Genomic DNA, 20,627 nt, shown 5'->3' on the forward strand with positions numbered 1-20,627 from the left:
GTTCCAGAGTGAACCCAGTGGCATCCTACGACTGATATATCAGCATAATAATTTGAGATGGTTATCTCTGTCTGCTTTTAGATAAAATATTTGCAGTGAAATTCAACTAGTGCTCAACAGTTTATGACTGGTTTTGGGATATTTCTGAAGAGATAAAAAGGGAAAATGATCAGTTTTCCCCATCTCCACAAGCAAAAATTTTGGAGAAAAAAAGAAAATTTTGGAGAGAAAAAGAAAAAAAGATGTCACGAGTAGGTAACTTAAAAGGACGATGCAATTTTATTCTTCATCCAGTCTGAGTCACATTTAACAGGGCCGTTCATACAAACTATTGAATAAATTTCCCTGTTGATACACATCCAGTGTCTTCTAAAGTAAATGTACAATCTCTTGCTCTTTTATTTCAATCAAAATCTCCCTAGACCTAATAGTTTTCAACAACTCCTAGCTTTTGCTACTACTGTAATTTAGATTTCAATATCAATATACTAGTTAGTATGGGATGATTCTGATGGAGAATAGAAGGTCTTCTTACAAGAAAAAGTAACCCATGACAATATTCCTTTTCATATGGTAAACCTTTGCTTACAGGAAATTATTTTATCTGCTCTTTTCTTACAAAATTGTGTCTTTTTAACATGATTTACTTCTTAAAATAAACACTCTTCAATTAAGTTCTCCTGTTGCAATAACTGTCAATGATATCTGCTTCTTTTATAAGGAATTGATGAGATTATAGAATCCAGAAGCTGGATACTTTTGAAGATACTATTCCCCTTTCCCAGCAGTAAAAATAATTACCCATAATAGTGGCTTATCACAGCTAGCCCACTGAGATAGGTGTTTATCATACTATGAGGGTTTATGTCATTTGTTTTTCCTGGACTCTATTAATTTAATGTACTTTACTTCAGCACTCAGGTGGGCCTCCATTATTGTTTTACAAAAATTACAACCTTATTTTAAAATTTGTAACTCATAATAGCCTATCATTACACATTTTCATTGTTCTTGCCCATTTCTCTCTGGCTAATTTGTCCTACCTTATACATCAAAGGTTGGTTTTGCAGGATCTACCTCTGTGTAGTGTGGTGTGTCATGTACCCACACCATTTGGCATGAGAAGTACTTGCTTCTAGGGGGATTTACCACATCTCATTGTGACTCTTCTTTTGATTTCTGAGGGACTGGAATGATTGTAATATTAAGTTAATCACTGTCAGCTGTGATTAGTCTTCATACCTGTCCATCCCCCCTTATGTTAGAAGAATATTTACTCTGTTCAGTCTTTCTTCTTTTTAAAAGCTTGTAATTTTTGATTTGCTAGTAATTTTGTATGACCATTAAACTTCAGTTCAAATGTTTCTTGGAGGCATTTTTAGTGTTTATTTGTGGTCTGTAAGCTTTAATGTATAGCCATTTATCATCTAGTGTGGATTGTCTTAGCAGCCATCTGTCACTAAAATTCATAGTGGAATGGCCCCCTCATCTACACTTTCTTTCTCACTTGTGTGTATTCAGGGAAAGATTTTCAAAAGCACCAATGTACCAGAGTAGCTTGCAGCATTTTTTAAATAGATAGTTCATTAAGCTCCATTTATTTGCATATGATAGAAATTTGTTTAAACATGTTTGATATCCCACTTTCTGGTCATATGCAGTCAAAGGAAAGCTCTGGGTCCTTCAGGTGAGTAGGTAAAGAAAGGGGTTGTGAGCCCCTTGAACAGGGAGCAGGAGAGCACTTGTCCTGTGGTTGACAGTGGAGTTCCCCATGTACATGTCCTCCTCCCCTAATGACGTCAGATCTAACTGGGGGCAAGGGGTGAGACAGAATGGGAGAGAAATATTCATATTCCTTTCGTAATTCTGATGTCTCCTCCAAACAAATACTGATATTTGTGATATTTGGCTTCTTTCTTGTGTTGGTGTCATGAAGGGTTCAAATTATACCATCCATCATTTGTCAAGAGCTCTGCAACAGCTACAGCCCTGCAACTAGCCTGGAAGGGTTTCCAGAACAACCACTTCACACTCATATAGCGCCAACACAAAAAATACTTTCTTGCAGCCTTTAACACACTTAAAAGCATCGTGCAAGATGCACCAAATTATACCTCTGATACCTTAATTTCATTTAAAATATGGAAAACCAACTCATATATCATCATATATTTTAAACAAGAACAAAAGGACTTCAAGATCACTGGAAGCAGTAGATCCCAGCTATCCTGTTCAACATTGTCTCTTTGATCTTTTGTGTTCTGGAGGAGTGCAAAAGCAAAATTCCTAACCATTGCGTATTGAAGTGTGGGATTCATAGAGTACAGTCATGGAAGCCACAGGACCATATGGTCTTTCAATCAATCCTTAGGCTACCAAAAATTGAACACTGTCAGACTTGTATCATCAGCAGTAGTTTCCAACTGCAGAAACACTCCTACCTAGTCACACAATTATACAACCTTGTGAAGCTCCATTTTTGAAGCTATTTAAACTACTCAGACTCTCTACCCAGCTGTGAAGATAATTCCAAATCATCTCCTTTTAGTGGTTAGAAATATACAAAGATTACTATTTTATCTTCGAAGTGCTGGGATAAGGTTTTTATTATTTGCTCTCTTTTCCCTGATGTTGCAACCATCAATTTCTGGAATATAATCTACACTTCCCCTGGCAGAGAAATCACTTAGTCTTTAAAAATTGTGACCTTTCTTGCTATTTTCTATTATATCTTAATGCACAGCTTCCTGAAGATAAAAAAGACACTGAAGCTGACAGAAAACTCAAGTTAATTTGGAGACAGTGTGTATATAACAACAAATACATGAAATAATGCTACTCCTGATAGAAGAGTTTTCTTTAATTAATAAAAATGCTTCTGAGTTGGTTTCATATAAATCTTTTTTCCTTTAAAACTTAAAAAATGATGCAAAGGAATTGGGAAGCATCACCATTTCCAAAAAATCCTTTAAATTAACATGTTGATTTTATAGAGAATGCAACACAAAAGACAATACCATGTAGCAATATTTTTTGCTGCACAGTCACAGAGGAACTAGAATCACATGCCCACAACATTAATAATAATTTTAAAAAAATAAAGTAGCTTTTTTTTTCAAATAAGTGTGTTTACTTACTAAAACAGCAAACTGGGAGCCTTCATGCATACCCAACACATGATCTCTCTCCCCATAGTCAGACACCAGCTGCAGGTATGATTGATCCTGATCAAGGAAGTGATACAACAGTACCTGAGGCACTCGGGATTCTGAGATATGTAGTCCAGTAGCCGCCACAATGCAACTTGCATGGCTTGTCTGTATTACCAGTAGTATTTGAGAATACTGTTTGCAGGCAATAGGTGAAAAATACTGTTAGATTTCATGGGCTGCCTATATTATGCATTTGCTGAAGAAGTTGTTAAATATATTTTTAAATTAAGTATTCTGAAGGGGTCTGAACACCATTCAGGGAGGAAAGCCTTTCCTAGTTATGATTTGACATTGTGTGAGGTGCTACCAGACAGGGAATATTTGGCTTTAGCAGAGCACTTTAGACCAGGGTGGCACAACATGCATTTTCACTATATTTCACATAACTTTCAAAGAAGGAAATGACCATGTAAACTGAGAGAAGCAAAGACCAGGGAGATGAGGGACAAATAGAATTTGATGAATAGTTAGTGGTTTTAATGTTTGATGCTTGGGCTGGCATTTATTTTGGTCACAGCAGAATCACATTCTAGCTACAAATCACTGTAATGTCAAATACAGGAAAGAGAAGCTAGAACGGCAGATTGAAATAGAAATGTGGAAAAAATAATCCATGTAGACAGATCTGTGATTCTAAGTATCAAGAGCAGGTGCTCCTTGAGAAACCCACTTTGTAGACACCTGAACAATGTGTGAGGTCACACAAGCACAACAGAATTATAGCAGAGATGTAGGACACCTGAAGACATTTCATTTCCCCATTAAAAGGTCCAAATTTTTAGTTAAAAATAAATAGATGAAATCCAGAGTTAGAATTTGTCAGACTTAATGTATAATACAACAAATCATACCAAAAAAAAAAAAAAAAGCTGTAAACAGGCACAAGACAATTCATCCTAAATAAATTAGATCCTAAAGGGAGAATACTAACCATGACTGTGAACAGATTTTTTTTCCTAAGGAGCATCAGCAGCTAAAACAAGTTATATCTGATGCATCCTGATTAAAATAAAAGGCACTCTAGTGTAGTTACACAGCAGGGACAAAGATTGTTTGGAAAGCTTGACATGTATACAGACAGAGATCAGCTAATTAGCTGAATTTAGAAGTGTAAAGCCCTGAAGGTCTGGCTCACCTATAGCTATACACATAATATTTTTATGGATATGGCCCCTATTGTGCCCTTAAAGGCAAAGCCAGCAGCATTGCCTCCTAGCTAGACTGACAGGCACACAAGCAGAAGCTTAACCTCTATGAAAGATTTTCAAAGCTCCCTGTCTTCATTTGTTTATGTGACTTCACAATTAACATTCTAGACCCAGGACTTGATTATTTTAGCTTCAGTTGCTGAAAGAAACTGTATCATAGAAAGAAATAGCTGTTCAACAAGTGAAAGAATACATTTCATACTAGGGAATAAGATGGTCTCACCTGAAAAATCCAAACAATTCTGGCCATAAACTATAGAAAACACATTTCATTTGGGGATTATAAGGTATGCAGATCTTCTGGTTTGTTTTGTTAAAGTTCTGGAGTTATTTATGTAAAGTAAGAGCAGTTCTCAGGTTTCCAGTGATTTCCAGAAAGTTTATAGAACCAACTGCATGCACATTTAGGTTGCCTGGATTTATATTTTTGTAGTTGTATAGATACAATAGGCTCTTCGTTTAGTATATTACACCACCTAGATTCAGTGATGACATTAACTATGTTATTACCCACCAATCTAAATATATCTCATTGCTTTTGCCTTAAGAGATTTGTAGCAAATCATTTCTATGATTGTGCATTTGAATTTGTTTGTCTTTTAATGACTACATTATGTTGTTTATACAATACATGTTATACCGTGTTTGTCACTGGAAAGTGTTATCTGGAATATTTGACAAATCACAGATTACCACAAACCATGAAAGAAATATAGTGGTTTTCTTTTTTAAATTCTACCTGTTTTTCCCAGAGATAGAGTCACTGATCAATTTTTAGAGAGTTAGTATGTAGATGCTTATAAAACCAATGATCCTTCTCTTCTTATTACTTGCCAAATTGCCTTGGTGTAGAAGCAGGGGAGGAGAGACAGACATTTTAAAAATCAGCCTCCAGGGACTTTAGAACTGAATTAGTTTGGTATGATTTGTTTCTGATGAACAAGTTACCAATAACTTATTACTTTATTTTCCTCTAGGTGCTTTAAAAATAAAGCCTATTAATCATTCTAGCAATTTAGGAGATATTAAGCACACTGATCTGAAATTGTCTCTTCCCTTCCTCCTGTTATAAACATTGGTCTGTTCTTTTTACAAGTGTTTGCCCTTTTCCAGGCCCCCAGGCCTCACCTGTCCTTAGTGAGTTCAGAAGCATCATTACCATTGACTCCAACAGTTCCACCACACTGCAGGGAGTTTTCAGCATGCTCATGGATCCAGATATGTTCAACTGATAAAGGTTTTATTTCTTTTAACCTGTTCCATCCCAGTTCTCCTATATGACTTCTATCTTTTCTAATTATAGTCTCAGTTGACTAGCACCATCAAGAACCACTGAAATCATTACAGGGCTGGGACTATTCAGAATTGTAGGACTAGATTTAATTGATGCAAGAAGCATCATGTTATGATTCCTAGTTTATTTAAAAAACCCTGAGTTTATTCTATTCTAGCTCTGCCTTTTCATGCACAATGAGTTTGGCTAGTGCTGTCAGGGATGATCCTGCATACAATAGCTATGACAGTGACCAGGGTACCAGCTTCTTCAGTGGACATGTTCATAACAGAAGCTATCCTCATAGTCAAACCATCTTGGTCATCTAATCTGACCTTCTGTTTAATCCACCCCCTCACTTGACAGTTCCATAATTTTTGATACTACTTGATCCAGTGAGTAATCTGTAAAATGTATTCTAACAAAAGTTCAGAAAAATTGAGGGAAAAGAATAAAGCAATATTCTGTTTTCTTCCAATCTTGAAGGAGCTGACAGAACTTGTGTTTGGTATCTTCTCCCCCACGGGTGGTATAATTATAAGTGATGCATAGGCAGGCAAGATGGGAGTTATTTCTTTATGTGGAAATCAGAATGTTTCATAGTTCCTCTGTGTCTTGAAGTATGCAGAAACAGCACAACAGGAATGTATAATTTCTGATAAATGTTGGCCAAGTAGAAAGCATATTTAGATAAGGTACTGTAGCTACTGTTCTCTTCCACTTGGACTGAGAAATGTCATTACTACTTAAGTTTCAGCATCCTGATGCAAAACACAGAGAAGGTGCTTCATACATCAGCACAATAAAGGCGGAAGCAATGCCAGTGCCTTCTAGCTGAAGCAATTTAGAAAGTAGTGTTATATTTTCAGCTCAGTTAACAAAACTACAGTTAAAAAGGACAGTTTTATTGGCACAGGCAAGAATAAAATTCCATGCTCTTATCACGTTTTTCTACATCCTTGACTGAGGTTTTTACAACGCAGTCCTCTAAAAGTCCATTCCTAAATTGAAAGGCACCAGTAAACAAATTCATCATACATTTCCTTAGTATCAAAACTGGCATGTAATTGTATCTGTAAAAAAAGTCTTGCCTACATTGCTACTAACGACTTCAAATTAGGTTTAAATTACAGAATTCAAATTGCTTGTACCATAAAATTTGGATTACCACAAATTATAGAATGGATTCATATCATACCATGCATTTCTTACAGTAAGTCTGATAGAGCCATTCGTGCTTATTTTCTGTTTTGGGTTGTTTGCTAAAGCTTAGGAAATCTACCTGTCAGCCAGATGGGTGTGTGTATCGAATGAGACCCTTGTAGCAAAAACTGATCCTTGGTTCAGAAATAGCCTTCCGTTCCTACAGTCACTTTTGGGCCTGATCCTGTAACATTTTAGCCTGGTGAATAAATGCATTAAACTGAATGAGAGTATTTTTTTTTATGGATACAGTAGAGGAGATAGGAAGTAGGCTGCATAAACTGTATCCTAAAAGATCTGGGCAACAGATAGATAGAATTTAATGTGAACAGCTATTTTCAAATTGTTTTTAGAGTACTAACTATGATAATGAGTTAATACTTTTCACAAAATTACAGCTACTACCTGTTTTAACAACCAGAAATAGGTGGTTGCACATAAAACTGCACATTGGAAATTTTGTTAATACTTGCGCTATCCTGCCTACTGTACTAGGCAAATCATCCTTTGGGGAAGCAGCTTCTCAGAAGTTCCTATTAAATTTTCTCTTACCAGCAATAGTTTTGGCACTTGCACTTTAAGTAATTTATCCTGTAGGTAAGCACTATTTTTCTAAGGCTTGCCATATTTTTTTATGCATGTGTAGAACCTTCAAGTCTATGTTGCCAAGGAATATTACCATCATTTGAATATGGGAAACCACTACTGTCAGTAATAATTGTTGTGTATGGCCCTGTCACTGCCATTCTCACACTGTCATGCCAACATGTGAAATCAGCCTTAACAAGGAAAAAAAAAAATCAGGCCTTTAAAAAATAAATTTATTTGATCAGTCCTGGTGTTCTTAATCACCTTTATTCTACAAATGACAAATGAATGGTCAGTAAGTAACTCCATCTCCTAAAGCATTAAATGCCCTTGTTCATTAAAGGATAAATGTATTACAAATTCTTCATTATCATTACAGTCACAAGAGCTACCTGGAAATTTTCTGAAACCAAAATATCTCATAGCATTACTTTTATCAGAAAGTCTCTCACATCCAAGATGAATTTCTGACCAAAAAGAGGGAATACCATTCTAGAGCAGCTAATAGCCAAACAGCTCTGGCAAACTTCCATTGCATATATATATATATATATATACAATATATATACACACAAACACACACACAATATATATACTAATGAATTAATTTCCAGCTATATAAATTGAGCACAGACAATTAAAATCTTTCACCTTGGAGCAGCCACCAGCATGACAGCTAAAGCACTTGTTTTCATGCAGGATATGATTCAGATTCCTGATTGAGGAACATTACATCACACAACCTGAATCTTTTTTAGTCCAAATAAAATATTCCAGATTTATAGTATATTTCCTCACAGTTGAAGATTGCTACTGAATTATTCCACTTTTCCTTTACAAAATTCCTTCCTGTGAAATGTTTTTCAACTCTCACTGAATTATCAACTTGCTTACAATTTTTGTAGAGTGGTGCCCTACCTGAAAAAATATTACAGATGAAGCCTCAACTTGCTGAGACTGCTAGACTAATTACTGCCTAGGTTATTAAGCCTTTTATACAGTACCAATTTTATATATAGATTCAGCAAAATACTTGAGAAATTCTGTTAAAGATAAGCATGCTTTTCAGTAATTTTTGGACTCAAATACTCAAATAGCTCAAATACTTTGTATTATTCAGGTATTGTTACAGCTAACAGGACTTTAACAAGCAAGTATTGTTCACAGGAATGTTAAATTTCTATCACAAGCAAAAATCTCACCATTTTCAAGTATTCCCCCAAAAAACAAGCTCCTTCTTGTTACTCCCATATAGAAACTTCAAAAACTAAAACAGAAAATATTGGAAAATATTCTGAAGAACTTAAACTCTTCATTACTAGGAACATCAGCATCTATAATGGCTTCTAATATGTATTTAAAATTTTGTAGTTTTCATAGGGACGAATATTTTCATATGCATCTCTATATCTATATATATCTATATCAGACTGCAAGATAAGCAGAAAGATCATTGCTGTCAACTGATGAATGTAACTGGCAAATCATTTTAAGCATTCCTTTCCCATGGTTCAACATAATCCAATCCAAGATGTGCAAAGATTTCTTCCTCACTTCCAGCTCTGAGAAAGATCCTCTGTAAAAAAAATTTAAAAAAAATGAAGTCAATAAGGGTGCTAGGAGGAAATTTCAATTGATGGTTTTTGCTGTTTAAAAGGAGATAATTTTTGACAGTTCTACTCATAGTATCCTCTGCAGAGTACACTGTCTTCATCAGTGTGCTAACCTTGAAATGTGAAAACAAGTTAAAAAATAATTCTAATGCTGCTTGATGCTTTCAGTTCTAATGACTAGTTTACAACGCTTTGTTTTGATTTACTTTTTGAAGACTCTATGCACAAGTATTAGGACCAGAACTCAGACAAAACCTACATTGTCCTTCCCTGAGGGTCAATACCTTGACTTTCTTCGTAAAATCATCAATGATTTTTAAATTATTAATATTCTCTATAAATGTATTCAAGCTGATTCAATGGTTACACAAATTATGTATAGCCAAGCATAAAAAGCATTAATGCTTTCCAAATTTCTAATACTTACAGAAGGCATATCTGAAAAGACAAAATATTCCATCTGGAAAAGCACGGTGAAAATAAGGGATCAACAATTGTAACTTTCTTTTTTTTTTTTTTTTAAACGCACACACCCCTAATGAATGTTCTACAGTAAAAAACAGTGGGAGGTGTATTTTTTTTGTATCTGCACTTCTGATAATACAGTATAGTATTCTAGCACAGGAACCACCCACAAGCCTACCTGCCCTAAGATGACTGATACAGTAAAGTACACAGCCTTATGCATTCCCTTTGTCGCTGAAGTACAATATTCATTTTAAAAGGTGCTAAGATAGATAAACAATAAAACAGTGAAACCTCACATTTAGAGGAGTTTGGAATCAAGAAAGAACTCATTTCTATTGAAAATGAATACTAAATATTTCAGCAATTCCTGAATCATTTGAAGTTAAGTCTCAATCAGTGTTCAGCTCTGAACAATCTCAAACTCCAGTGTTATGAAAACTTCAGGGTTAAGGTTTCATAATCTTATAGATTTACTTTCTACTGTGAAAGAGGAGATGCTGTCTAGGGAACTATTCACTGATGAATCACACTTAGGAAAATCTCTCACTACCATAAAGTTTAGGAACATTTCTACCAGCACCTCTTCTTTCTCAGCTGCCAAGAGGTGCCATTAGGAGGGCTATGCTGTCCAGCATACCCATGGGAATGGGTCAGAAAGAGGAGTCCATAACTAGATCAGAGCAGGCCCATCGTATAATGGAACAATGTCTGGCACCAGAACTTTTCCTTCTTCTTCCTCTGTGCTTTCCCCTTGCACTCCTTCACTCCATGATCTGGATGGTGCTTGCCTGTCTCTTACTCCCATTGAGATCATATAACTCAAGGGACTCAGAAAGCAGCAAGTTGCCAGATTAATGGAACAGGCAGATCATAGAATCATAGAATGATTCGGGTTGGAAGGGACCTTAAAGATCATCTAGTTCCAAGCTTCCTGCCAGGGGCAGAAATACTTCCATTAGAGCAGGTTGCTCAAAGCCTCATCCAACCTGGCCTTCAACACTTCCAGGGATGGGGCAGCTACAGCTTCTCTGGGCAACTCGTTCCACTGTCTCACCACCCTCAGAGTAAAGAATTTCTTCCTTATGTCTGCATACGAAGGCCTTCTACACATGTTAAGAGCTGTTCTTGATTGTTTTCTCTGTTGAGCCAAAACACCAACAGTATGCGCAAAATTCTGCATGTATATTTCAGAGTGATTTGGCTGTTCACTGAAGACATTTCCAAGTTCAGAGCTTGGACAGTGCACAACCCTGAGAATCTAACTGATAAAAGAAACCATTCTTTTCACATTTGCTTTAAAAACTTGGAAGAGACCTTAAAGACCATCTAGTTCAACCCCCTTGCCATGGGCATAAATACCTTCCACTAGACCAGGTTGCTCAAAGCCTCATCCAACCTGGCCTTCAACACTTCCAGGGAGGGGGCAGCCACAGCTTCTCTGGGCAACTTGTTCCACTGTCTCACCACCCTCACAGTGATGAAATTCCTTCTGTCTAATCTAAATCTACCCTCTCTCAGTTTAAAACCGTCACCCCTTGTCCTATCACTACACTCCCTGTTAAAGAGTCCCTCCCCATCTTTGCTGTAGGCCCCCTTTAAGTACCGGAAAGCCACTAGAAGGTCTCTCTGGAGCCTGCTCTTCTCTAAGCTGAACAACCCCTACTCTCACATCCTGTCCTCATAAGGAAGGGGTTTCATCCCCCTGCTCATCTTTGTGGTCTCCTCTGGACAGGTCCATGTCTTTCTTATACTGGGGGCCCCAGAGCTGGATGCAGTAATCCAGGTGGGGTCTCACAAGAGCGGAGTAGAGGGGGAGAATGCCCTCCCTCGACCTGCTGGCCACACTTCTCTTGATGCAGCCCAGGATACAGTTGGCTTTCTGGGCTGCAAGCACACATTTCTGGCTCATAGTCAGTTTTCCATCCACTACTGCTCCCAAGTCCTTCTCTGCAGGGCTGCTCTTAATCCACTTATCACCCAGCCTGTATCTGTGCATGGGATTGCCCCAACCCATGTGCAGGACCTTGGCCTTGTTGAACTTCATGAGACTTGCATGGGCCTGCCTGTCAAGGTCCCTCTGGATGGCATCCCTTCCCTCCAGTGTATCGACCACACCACACAGCTCGATGTCATCAGCAAACTTGCTGAGGGTGCACTCAATCCCACTGTCCATGTCACCAACAAAGTTGGTAAACAGCACCAGTCCCAACACTGACCCCTGAAGAACACCACTCATCTCTGCTATCCACTTGGACATCGAGCCGTTGACTGCAACTCTCTGAGTGCGACCATCCAGCCAATTCCTTATCCACTGAATGGTCCATCCATCAAATCCATGTCTCTCCAACTTAGAGACTGGGATGTCATGTAGAACAGTGTCAAATGCTTTGCACATGTCCAGGTAGATGCCATCAGTTGCTCTTCCCTTATCCACCAACGCTGTAGCCCCATCATAGAAGGCCACCAAGTTTGTCCAGCATGATTTGCCCTTAGTGAAGCCATGCTGGCTGTCACCACTCACCTCCTTATTCTCCAGGTGCCCTAGCACAGTTTCCAGGAGGATCCGCTCCATGATCTTGCTGGGCACAGCGGTGAGATTGACTGGCTTGTAATTCCTTGGGTCTTCCTTTTTTACCTTTTTTAAAATGGGGATTGTGTTTCCACTCTTCCAGTCAGTGGGAACTTCACCTGACTGCCATGACTTCTCAAATATGATGGACAGTGCCTTAACCACTTCATCCACCAGTTTCCCTAGAACCTGTGGATGCATCTCATCAGGTCCCAAGGACTTGTGTACCTCAGGTTCCTTAGATGGTCTCAAACCTGATCTTCTCCTACAGTAGGTGGTTCTTTATTCTCCCTGTCTCTGCCTTTACCTTCTGCACCTTTGGCAGTATGGCTGGAGCACTTGCTGGTGAAGACTGAGGCAAAACAGTCATTGAGTACCTCAGCCTTCACCATATCCTGATTGAACAAGTCTTTTTCCTTACAGAGAGGGTCCACATTTTCCTTAGTCTTCCTTTTTTTTATCAAAGTACCTATCAAAGCTTTTCTTGTTGCTCTTGACATCCTTGGCCAGATTCAATTTTATCAGGGCTTTGGCCTTCCTAACCTGATCCCTGGCTACCCAGACAGTTTCTATGTATTCCTCCTTCCACCCTCTGCATGCTTCCTCTTATGTTTGAGCTTGTCCTGGAGCTTCTTGTTCATCCATGCAGGCCTCCTGGTGGTCTTTATCTTTGTCAGGATGCATCACTACTGAGCTTGGAAGAGGCGATACTTGAATATTAATCAGCTTTCTTGGGCCCCTCTTCCCTCCAGGGCTTTATCTCATGCTAGTCTGCCAAGCAGATCCCTGAAGAGGCCAATGTCTGCTCTCCTGAAGTCCAGGGTAGCGAGTTTACTGCGTACCCTTGTCACCGCCTTAAGGATCTTGAAATCTACCATTTCATGGTAACCAAAGCTAAGGTTGCCATTGAGCTTCATACTTCCCACCAGCTCCTCCTTGGTGAGAACAAGGTCCAGCACAGCACCTCTCCTCATTGGCTCCACTATCACTTGGAGAAGGAAGTTATCATCAATGCTGGATTGATTATGTGCTTCAGTGTTGTCCCTCCAACAGATACCAGGGTGGTTGAAATCCTCCATGAGGACCAGGGCTTGTGAACATGAGGCTACACCTATCAGTCTACAGAGGGCATCATTCGTTTGGTCTTCCTGATCAGGTGGCCTGTAGCAGATGCCCACGATAATGTCTCCTGTCCCTGCCTTTCCCTTAATCCTGCTTCTGGTTTCTGACACTTCACTCTTTCTTCTTTTAATCCCCCTGTTACTTATCAGTCAGCAGAAAAGATTAACACTGGTAGGAAAGACCTGGGAATGCAGCTTGGCCATGCAGTGTCGCACCAGGGCACATGAAGGCTACGTAATACTAAGCTGATGCATCAACAGGAGGAAAGCAGAAAAAACAATGAGTCAGAAAGAATAAGCAAAACCACTGCGACCAGGGCAGCCTTACATTGTCCCTAAATTATGCTTGTGTATGATCAGTAAAATTCAGCTTATTAGCTGGTATCCACTGGCTTATTGTTATTCTCCATCAGTCCCGTTTTTTCCATTGCTTGATCCATATCTCAGTCCTGTCTGGAGCCACAGTTTTGTCAAGACATAATGAAGAACTGAACCTCTAAAGTGAAATGTAACTAATTGTCAGCTGAATTCAAACTTTATCAGGGATTCAACCAAATTAGAAACCTGTTTCCATTTCATAGTAGGTGAAATGTTCTAAATCCAACTCTACAGAAAAGACCCATCTTTCATTCTATTTATAGAATTCAATATAGAAGTTAATTTCCATATTCAAACACATCATATCAGAAATTTGTGGGAATAATTTGGCCTATTTCTTTAGAGGTGTTTTTGGATTTGGTTTGGGGATTTTTCTTTTGTTTTGTTTTTTGTTTGTTTCTTTGTTTGTTTTTTTCTTTTTATCATATCAGAACAAACATGGTATGCCTTTTTGCTTTGACACCTGTAGTGTGAAAAACAGTCTCCACTTTTCTAAGATATTTTATCCTCTGCCATGAAGTTCTCAGCATATGAATATTTAGTCTCTGGGACAGTGCCCCAGACAACTACAGAGCATTGCTGGAGCATGAAAAGCTAAAAGCAATCACATATCCATAATGAACTGACAGTTCAAAGTTGTGTCTGCAAACGCAAAGATTGCTTATAAAACATATACAAAATAATGTTCCTTTTTCTTAGAAATTCCTCTGTCAGATTCTGAAATAAAAGGAACATACAAAAAACTGACCGGAGGAAAACTGATCCTTTCTCAGATAGAGTGGAGTAGAAAAAATGGTAGAAAGTAAGATATTGAACAAAAGAAAAGAAAAGGAAAGAAGACATTGCCAACTGCCCATTGGGTAACAGTACTGGGGAAATTTTGATCCTCGAGTATGTCCTGAGAAGACAGGATTTTAGGGATTTTCTTTTTTTTACTGTTTTTTTCTTTTACGATTACTAAGAACAAGAGGGCAATCCATACATGTAGATACTGTAAAGAAAAGTAAAACAAAGAAAAAAGTTCTTACACTTGTAGACAGATGTTATAGATACTTTTTAATAGATCTTCATATCTCTAAGACCCCAAATTGCATCCCATTTTTTTTGTTCTGTCACTTTATGTTTTTCTGCAAGCAAAACTCATTTCATTTGCTTGACAGGCAAAATTTCTAATACAAAGTATCTGATGCTGAATACCATTCTCAGTAGCTACCAGCCGTGTTTCTAAATGAATCTCTAGCTGGTAACTGCCAACTGCTTTAGCAATGTAAGTGTTATTAATGTTAATCATAACCTATGATGTTCCTTTTTTGTCAATCTATGCAGAGTTTATACAGTGATGCAAATTTGATTATTGCATTCACTACTGTTATTTCTTCCTTTTTTCTTTTCTTTTTGTTCAAGAGAAGTAATGAACTGCTTGCCTAGTTGTGATTTTTTTTCAGCTTCTTACTAATATTCAGCAGATCCAAGACATGCCCAATCAACCTCAATCAAACTTACAAAAAAAAAAAATGCTCTAGAGCAGCTGGTATCACTCTGCTCTTAGCCCATTTAATCAATTTTGTTATTTCAAAGGATGTAAATATTACATTTGTGGTTGCAAACATGACCATTAACTACACCTAATGTAGAACAGCTGCCATCCAAATGTTTTCTTATGTGAACTGCTATCTCATTTCTCATTTTTGCATTAATGATCAATAACATTTTTGATGAAAGAGAAACAGAGAGTAAAGGCACAGAACTAGCACTTCTTGATGATATCCTAACTAGCACTGCCAAAGTTCAAACAGATGTTATACTACTATTGTCACTTGGTTTGATCTCACATTTTAATACGACAAAGTCAGCAAAGCAAAACCATTACTCAGTGGAGTAGAATTCTAGTTTTTGTTATATAAATCAGCATTGGCCAACAGCAAATGTTTCTTTTGGGGGGCAAATACTGACTGTACTGATTTTGCACATACATCATGTAAGTAATCTGAAAACATTGAATGCATTGGAAAGTAGCTCAGACCCCTTTTTCTCTTCCATTTTTGGAGTACCTTCACATGTCTCTTTAACCTACTTCTTGAGTAGTTCAACATAAATAGGTTTGCCCTATGCATCAAGATAGGAAACCTTAAAATATGCTTAGCAATTTGTCTGGTAAAGACACAGAAGAAAAGATCCCAAGAAATCAGAGATTACTAGAAATTACTGTGCATAAATTTTTGATGTTCATAACACAAAGGATCTCACTACTGTATGAAAATTTAGGCCACTGGATATGCACTGTTCATGTATTAAGCAACCTGTACTTTCAGTGAGCCTACATAAATTCTTTAGGCTGCTGAAATAAAACTATACTGCTTAGACATCCAGCCCACACTTGCCTCTACTGTGGCCATCCATCTGCTTTTCCACTGTTTGGTCAGGAAGGGAAAATACTGCAGTTATAGCAACGTCCTGACACTGCATCATGCAAAACAATACTTTGCTGAGGTTGCTCACTAAGGAGACATACAATCTGTTGCTCTGCCCACAACTGCTCTGACAGCTTTGTGTATGCAAAATTCCTGAAACCAAGTCTGCTCATGCTCTCCGTCAATATTAACTCAGCCTTCTTCAAAAGCACACATTTAATCGGATTCCAAGTAGATTGATATCCTACTGTTTATTACCAAATAGCTTGGTAATAACTGTGTTGCAAGATACCAAATTAATTAATCTATTATTATTGAATAATTCTATAAATAACTTTCAGACTGTCATGGCATTTCATTACTATTTTCCCCACCTCAAGATGAACTTAGGAAGTTAGTTTGAATATAAGGACCTCAAAAGAAAAGCTGGTAGGACCACATAGTCAGCATCATTGATGAAATGAGATTTAATGGTTCTGAACCAGCAGGGTCTGCTGGATATATAAGTACTCCAGATTTGTAAGTACAACATATATACATGTGCAATCCACTGTTCTGAAGATGAGATTAATAATAAAAATTTTATTTGTTTCTTTCTTTAAATCCTTATCATCATTGATATTAGCTGAGAAAGTATAATTAACTGTGAAGTTTCCTAGTTGATTACCGGCCCAAATCTGCTTTATACATTATTTGAGCATTCATTCTTGAATAAGTCATAGCAAAATCGGGCCCTTTCAAAGACCAAAGAATTTCTTTCCATATCCCATTTTCCTACTCCTTTCATAGTGCTGCCTTTTATTTGTTCTACAGCTGTAATTCAGAAAGAATGAAGTCATACTCCAGTGGATTTCATTATCCTTTAGAAAACTATGACATTGTGTAGAAGGCACACCCTTTCCTTTTGCAAAAGACCCTGAAGGGCCATAATCATTAAGGTCTGTCTGGACTGCTTCTGACATACTGTTTCATCAAATGAATTGGACTGGGGAGGGAGGACACAGAATATTGCCAACAGTATCTTGTTAAGAAATTACAAAACTGTTTGATACAACTTTGATTCTAAGCAAGTATCCGGGAATGTCATTAACATATACATTTATTCTAACCTTTTCTTTGTATTCTGATGATGTTGCATGCTTTAAGACAGAAAAGTCTTACATAGGCTACTTAGAGATTTTCTCATTTAATTTTGGTCTTCTCTCACTAATTTTTATATTGTGTTTCCATTATGACATCTATTCACACCAGTTTAATTACCTTAATATTTGCTTTCCTTTTTTAAATTGTTAAAATGGAAATACGATGGCAATATGATCATATCTAACTTTTTAGTATTTCCAGTATACTGCATGATAAATACCAAGCAGCTTAAACACCCATCACTTTACATGTCTGGAATTATTACAATGTCAGTAAGCATGAGAATGATAAATGGAACAACAGAAAAGAAGAAGACAGACTGTCATTTGCAAACTTGGAACTTAACTGGTCATTATGATTGGACAGAGTCCATTCTAAAAATAAATTTTGTGAGTAAAGTCAATTGTAGATGAATGATGGTAACAATAGGATTTGCTTAATCAACCATAGTAAAAGATACCATGATGCACCTTAAATTTATCTTACACATGTATTTTTCACTTCAGTGACATCTTCACATGTCATCACTTATGTCAAGTCAATTAAAGATTTTTAATTAAAGATATTTGGGACTAATGCAGAGATGATGCTACTTACATTGTTTGCAATAGTTTCCAAGATGTGAAAGTACTTCTTTAGATATGAAAAGCCACTGCATTCAGTGAAGCAGTGCACCATAACACCAAAGACCTACAACTGACAGAATATACTACGATGGCTTATTGGATTAAAATTGCAAAGCTATTAAACTGCTCACATTCCCATTTTCTCTGATCCCATTTGCTCAAATAAGATTTGTACCCTGTAAAAAAATATAAATAGCTGTTAATTAAATTAATAAAATTGGCTTACAGAAAGAATTGTGAAGGCAGAAACATAAGTAATCCATCAAATAGCAAATACTTTCCACATGATTAGCAGTAGGAATGTTCATGTATGGTGGCCTGACCTGAGTGTTACCCTATGTGTTCTCTGCCACTGGGCCATTTTTGCTAGAACAAGTATTGATGCATCACCACTGCACACAGGTCGCACCAGTACTGCAGAAACTTCTAGGAAGATGCTACTTTTAATAAATCAGCCTTTTATAATATATACCTTACAATGTAGGTTTATATTTCATTGTTTTATGACTTTCAGATTATACTGACCTAAACTCCTGCATACCATGCCAAAGGTATTCAGGTAATGAGGAAGCCTGATCATTATATCAAAAATATCTGCATAATTATATGTCCACAAAACAATACACTGAAGTCTTTTTGTTGTAACATTTCCTGCAATTCTTAGATTGACTGGAGCTATCTTTTGTACTCAAAGTATTTCACTGAGTTCAAAGTGAGTTTCTGACAGTAAATGGGTATAGAATTAAATTCTCATCTGTGAAAATGTTAGAAATAACAATAATTAGAAAAGAATTAAAAGTTGGAATAGGTGCAAAGAACCATCACTTTAATGGAAGAATTTTATGAATGCTAAAACAACCATTGGTGAAATTTTTTTAAAAAGGTAGCTGTAGTACATAAAATTGTTTCTTGATATATGATTATTAAATGTAATATGTGACAATAGCCTCAAGCAGGTTCTTCTAAACCACAAAATACTGAGGAGAAAATAAATAAACAGACATTTGAAAGCCTGAACTAGCTACATTTTCATTTATTGTATGATCAGAATTACAAGGAAAAGATTTTTGGAGATTGTACTAGAAAATTCTTTAAAAACAGAAATGAGATCTGCCTGAAAGGTAACAAAAAAAAGGAGGAACAAAGAGACTAGAAAGGAAACAATATGTTGCTATCTTAGCTGTTAAAATTTTGCAAAAAAAAAAAAAATTATTACATTAGAAAATCATGTGTCTTTCTGGCCCAACTTTATATGAATAAATTCATATGATTTAATAATTCAATTCTGCTGCATGGATTTTATCAAATGGAAGTTTAAAGTTCTTAGGCACACACCTAATTTTTTATATACTAATATAATTCCAGTTGCTTCCTATTTTCAAGAGTTAAATATTCCTGTGACTGACAGTACACAAATTCAGTAAGAGGAGAAAAGTAAGTTCTCGGTGCAAAATTAAAGACAGTCCAATTCTATGGGCTTTTTCAGTTGACTACAGTGAACTGCATGGACTTCTGGTGAACCTTATCAAACAAGTCTTATGAAATCATCCAAGTTCACTGCTGCTTTTCACCTGGGTATCCTGTTCTGCCTCTTTAGCCTGAATATCTCCATTAGGCCACAACCAAAAGAAAATCTGAAAACACTGAGGTCACAGAAAAGTCAACCTCTGGTAAGGAAATAATATTTTTCAAACAAAAAGTCAAGTTCCAAGGTCAACCACTGAATGCAAATGTCTAGGAATTCTTGGATGTGACAAGTACAAGGACCACTGTCAAAGAAACTGGGTCAGGAAAGCCCGAGAGAAGACGAGACAGACAGGGAGAACATATTTTCTTTTTCAGCTATGCATTTACATCATCTCTTAGAAAGTTCACTTGCAAAGTAATCAGATTATAGAGACTGACTGATGAAAAATTATCCAAATTCACCCCACGGCACAACTAGTTGGATGTTCTATTTATTGACAGTTAAGTTATTGCAAGTCCCAAAATAAACACTTTGGGTGGATTATCTTGAGCCCCATCAAATTCAGTTAGGTTTATCCTGGAATCATAAATATGAACATGCTAGTATCTTTTTCTAAAAATAAGCAAAAAATAAAGGAGGAAGAAGGACAAATGGGAGAATGTCAGTAACAGACTAGCAAAAGACAAACAAGCAGGATGAAGGAGAGTGTTACTGAATGATTGGCTTGACATGACCTCCTAATGGTGCCTCCTGTGCTAACACTTTGTGCAATACTGAACATGCTGATGAGCTTCTGCAGTTCAGCAATTTGATATGAAGAATGACTGCAACACATATAAAAAATCAGGGGGTAAAACTGAAAAAAAAAAAATTAAATTTTCAGTGGAATGTTAGTTCTGAAATTTTTGAATTGTTTTTTTCAAGTAGATGAAAACAAACTAAAATCTCTAATAAAATGAGTCAAAACATTTCACTCCAACAAAAATTTACTTCAAAAACCAGCCAAAAATCAAGAACAAAAGAGTGTCTGGAATAGAAAGTAATGGAAAGAGAAGTTGGGGGAAAGCAATAGTCTAGATAAACTTATTTGGGCCTTAATAAAGCCCTGAAGCAGATTGAATAAAACCCATTAATCTGTTTTTATTTTATCTTAATGGATTTCTGAGAGACTGGGTTTCTGAGAGGAAGGTGCCAGTAGTGCCTGCAAAGTCACTCAGCAAAAATAGCAGCTGCAAAGGAGGGTGAGGAAGTATGTTGCAAACTTAAAATGTTTCAATCACATCCTGTTCAAAACCTGTTTACTCACAAAAAGATATTCCCATATTCCGCATTATTGAAAGCAATCT

At 37.0% G+C, this 20,627-nt stretch overlaps 1 protein-coding gene across 2 annotated transcripts in view; it reads right to left on the minus strand.

The window, feature by feature from the left end:
• Positions 1–7,835: 7,835 nt before the first annotated feature.
• The window catches only part of DNTT (DNA nucleotidylexotransferase), a 100,484-nt gene continuing 87,692 nt past the window's right edge, over positions 7,836–20,627 (minus strand). For both annotated transcript variants that reach the window (XM_032995282.2, XM_032995277.2), the window contains one exon: positions 7,836–9,060. In XM_032995282.2, the coding sequence (XP_032851173.2) occupies positions 8,974–9,060 (87 nt within the window). In that variant the 3' untranslated portion in view covers positions 7,836–8,973. The remainder of the gene's footprint in view (positions 9,061–20,627) is intronic.

The sequence above is a fragment of the Tyto alba genome, unplaced genomic scaffold (genome assembly GCF_018691265.1).
Source record: "Tyto alba isolate M040663 unplaced genomic scaffold, T.alba_DEE_v4.0 Super-Scaffold_1, whole genome shotgun sequence".
Taxonomy (NCBI): Eukaryota; Metazoa; Chordata; class Aves; order Strigiformes; family Tytonidae; genus Tyto; species Tyto alba.